This window comes from Empidonax traillii, unplaced genomic scaffold, assembly GCF_003031625.1.
Source record: "Empidonax traillii isolate 1590-97213 ecotype Southwest subspecies unplaced genomic scaffold, ASM303162v1 scaffold3840:size10783, whole genome shotgun sequence".
NCBI lineage: Eukaryota > Metazoa > Chordata > Aves > Passeriformes > Tyrannidae > Empidonax > Empidonax traillii.
The window spans coordinates 1-3889 of NW_020959033.1; the positions used below are offsets into that span (position 1 = coordinate 1).

Consider the following 3889-nt stretch of genomic DNA (forward strand, 5'->3'; position numbering starts at 1 on the left):
TGTGGGGAAGGGGCTGCTGTGGGATGGGGGTTCTATGGGGCAGGGGGGTCTGTGGGGAGGGGGCTGCTGTGGGGAGAGGGGGTTCTATGGGGCAGGGGGGTCTGTGGGGAGGGGGCTGCTGTGGGGAGGGGGGATTCTGTGGGGAGGGGGACCTGTAGGACAGGGGATTCTGTGGGGAGGGGGCTGCTGTGACCCAGGGACCCCCAGCGCAGCCCCAGCCCCCTTTTCCCCCCCCCCCCCCCCCCCCAGACCACCATCATGGCCGTGGAGTTCGATGGGGGCGTCGTCATCGGGGCCGACTCCCGAACCACCACCGGGTGAGGGGCTATATGACGTCGTCGATGACGTCATTGATGACGTCATCAGCGACGTCACATGGGGGGGGCAGGGCCCTGTCAAAGGGGCTGTCGCCTTGTTATGACGTCACCGCGATGTCACCACGGTGCCACCCCCAAAACCCCCGAGGGGAGCCCCAAAGTTCCTCCAAAAAAAATCCTTTGGGGTTTTTTTGGCCGCAATTCCTGAAAAAAAAACCAACAAAAAACCCCAAACACCTCCCCCCGTCAGGTTGAAAGATCCCAAGGAACTGTTTGCCTAATTTTTTGGGGGGGAAAAAAAAATCGGATTTTAAATCCCGTGTTTAAATCCCCCAGTTCTGAAGGATTTCCTCCTCTTCCTCGTCTTCCTCCTCTTCCTCTTCCTCCTCTTCCTCCTCCTCCACCTCCTCCTCCTCCTCCTCCTCCTCCTCCTCCTCCTCCTCCTCTTCCTCCTCCTCCTCCTCCTCCTCCTCTTCTTCCTCCTCCTCCACCTCCTCCTCCTTCTCCTCCACCTCCTTCTCCTCCTCTTTATTAGCATCTTATCAGCACGTTTTCTTTATTTTTAACCCTCCTCTTTTTTGGCAAAACCTTCAGAGCTCCTTTTTTTTTCTCCCCCCTTTTTTGGGCTCACCCTTAATTTTTTTTACTTTTCCCCCTCTCTATTTTCGGCCGAATCCTTTTCCCCTCCTTTCGAGGGTGGGTGGGACTTTGCAAATCCCAAAAATTCCTCCCCACCCCACCACCAGCAGTGCTAAAAACCACCTTATCAGCACGGTTTTTTTTTTTTATTTTTAACCCTTTATTTTTATTTTGGCGAAACCTTCAGAGCGTTTTTCGCCTCCAACTCTTCGGGGCCTCGAAACGGGGTGGGGTGGGGTGGGATGGGGGGGTTGGGAAACTCCCAGCAGCGTTTTTCGGGGGTGCCTTCCGTGGGAGGGTGTCCTGACCCCCTTCCAGACCCCCCGTGGGATCGTTCTGACCCCCTCAACCCCACCCCAGGTCCTACGTGGCCAACCGCGTGACGGACAAGCTGACGCCGGTCCACGAGCGCATCTTCTGCTGCCGCTCGGGCTCGGCCGCCGACACGCAGGCCGTGGCCGACGCTGTGGCCTACCAGCTGGCCTTCCACAGGTAAACCCACCCCCACCCACCCCCCTCAAAAAAAGACAGATGAAAACGTTTTTAGACGAGAGGTATTTATTGATGGACGTGGGAAAACAGCCCCTTGAGCTGGTTGGGTTAGAGTGGGTGTTTTTATACGGGTTTGGCGATGATTACATCATAACCACATCCATATTCATCATAACCACATCCATATTCATATTATTACATCACAACCACATCCATATTCATATGATCACATCATAACCACATCCATATTCATCATAACCACATCTATATTCATATTATTACATCATAACCACATATATATTCATATGATTACATCATAACCACATCCATATTCATATTATTGCATCATAACCACATCCATATTCACATTATTACATCATAACCACATCCATATTCATATTATTACATCATAACCACATCCATATTTATCATAACTACATACATATTTGTATTATTACATCACAACCACATCCATATTCATATTATTACATCATAACCACATACATATTTGTATTATTACATCATAACCACGTATTCATATGATTACATCATAACCACATCCATATTCACATTATTACATCATAACCACATCCATATTCATATTATTGCATAATTAGATTACAATATTCATAACAGGCGGAGTCAGGGGCGGAGAGGGAGGCGTGGCCTCCATTTTGAGGAATATTTCGGCGGTGAAAGCCCCCTCAGTCGAGGCAGCCTTTGAGAAACAAGAGGTTAACTCAAACCCAAAATGGGGGAAGTAATTCCAAAACCCCTCGCAATTAGGGAACCACAGAAGTAATAAATTGTCTGAGGAACGAGATAGAACGTTTAAAGCGTAAAACGAAGAGATAGCAGCATCAATCAGTCTTAGGACGAGCCAAAAGTCAACCTGACCCCACCCACTACCCAAATTAGGGATAGATTTGAGGGAAAAGTTCCAAAGTTTACCACGAGGAAGAAGAGCGACCGACCCCTGCCCGCGATGAAGGCTGCGGGAACTCCCCCCCCACCTCTAAACCTCCCCCAAATTGAATATATGAATATTACATGTTGTAATTTAATGAATATGCATGGTTTATGATGTAATTTTATGTTCAAGACTCTATAATTATAAAGAGCCGTGCTGATTGTACACGACAAGAGCTCTTCGGCCAGGGCGACCCGGGAACTCTCCCGCATTAAAATACCTCCCTGCTTTAAGGAAAACAAATCTTTTATCCCTAAAGCAGCCCCTCTCTCTCTCTCTGTGCTTTTTTTGGGGGGCAAAAATTCAGCTTCAGTGGGGAAGTTCCCGTTCGCCTTCGTCTTTGCTTTTCCAATTTTCATCCTCGTTTCGCCTCGGGGGACCTTTTGTACTTTTATTCTTCGTGTTCTGATCTCTCTGGCCTTAAAGAAACCCCTTTGGCTTTGGGTTTGTTTTACCCCTTGAGGCGTCACCTTGGGGCTCCTCTGGGGTTGAGACTGATGCCCAAAAAAAAAAAGCAGATAAAAACTGTTTAGACAAAGTTTTATGCCTAGAACAGCGAGGTATTTATTGATTAACGGCCAGCCAGTGCTGGGAAAAACAGGCTCCGAGTTGGTTGGGTCAGAGTGAGTATTTTATACAGGTTTGGCAATGATTACAACGTAGATTACAATATTCATGACAGGCGGAGTTAGGGGCGGAGATTGGGGCGTGGTTTCCATTTTGAGGAATATTTTGGTGGGAGTTCCTGTTTGCCTTCATCCTGGGGGTTGATTGTTTAATCCTCATCCTCACCTCACCTCGGGGACCTTTCATTCTTTCTATTGTTTCTGTGTTCTGATCGCTGAGGCTTCAAGAAAGTCTTGGCTTGGGGCCTGTAACACCTGTTGAGATGTCACCTTGGCTCCTCTGGATGAGATTTATGGGCGCTGGGGTTCTTTGTTCGATGTATCTGTAAATATTTTGGGTCTGCAGAATTTGTACAGAACAAGATCTCCTTTGAGCAAGGTAGAGAAATGGGGGGAGGGGAGAACAGTGGGCCCCTGCAGCGAGATGCTTCAGTTAAACCCTTCTTCCTTCAAGATTTATGGGCGTTGGGGGTTCTTGTTTTTTGGGGTTCCTTTAAGGTCTGACGACGCCCAGCACGGGACGAAACGTAGCTCACAGTAAATTAAACACAGCTTTTGGTAAATTATTATAACTCACACAGGGAGGGGGGTACAAGAAAAGTATTTTATGAACCTTTTCAACATTTCAAGGAGATTTTTTTGGGGTTTTTTTCTCAGTGTGGAGCTGGAGGAGCCGCCGCGGGTGCGAACGGCCGCCCGCCTCTTCCAGCAGAGCTGCTACCGCTACCGCGAGGAGCTCAGCGCCGGCATCATCGTGGCGGGCTGGGACCCCCGCCGGGGGGGACAGGTGGGGGGTTTTTTTGGGGGATGGGGGGTGGTTCTTCTTCTTTCCACCCTTTTTGTCG

At 48.9% G+C, this 3889-nt stretch overlaps 1 protein-coding gene across 1 annotated transcript in view; it reads left to right on the forward strand.

The window, feature by feature from the left end:
- The first annotated feature begins 203 nt into the window (after positions 1–203).
- The window catches only part of LOC114072739 (proteasome subunit beta type-6-like), a 7855-nt gene continuing 4169 nt past the window's right edge, over positions 204–3889 (forward strand). The window contains exons 1-3 of the mRNA XM_027910598.1: positions 204–317; positions 1317–1448; positions 3702–3838. Coding sequence (XP_027766399.1) covers positions 259–317; positions 1317–1448; positions 3702–3838 — 328 coding nt within the window. The 5' untranslated portion in view covers positions 204–258. The remainder of the gene's footprint in view (positions 318–1316; positions 1449–3701; positions 3839–3889) is intronic.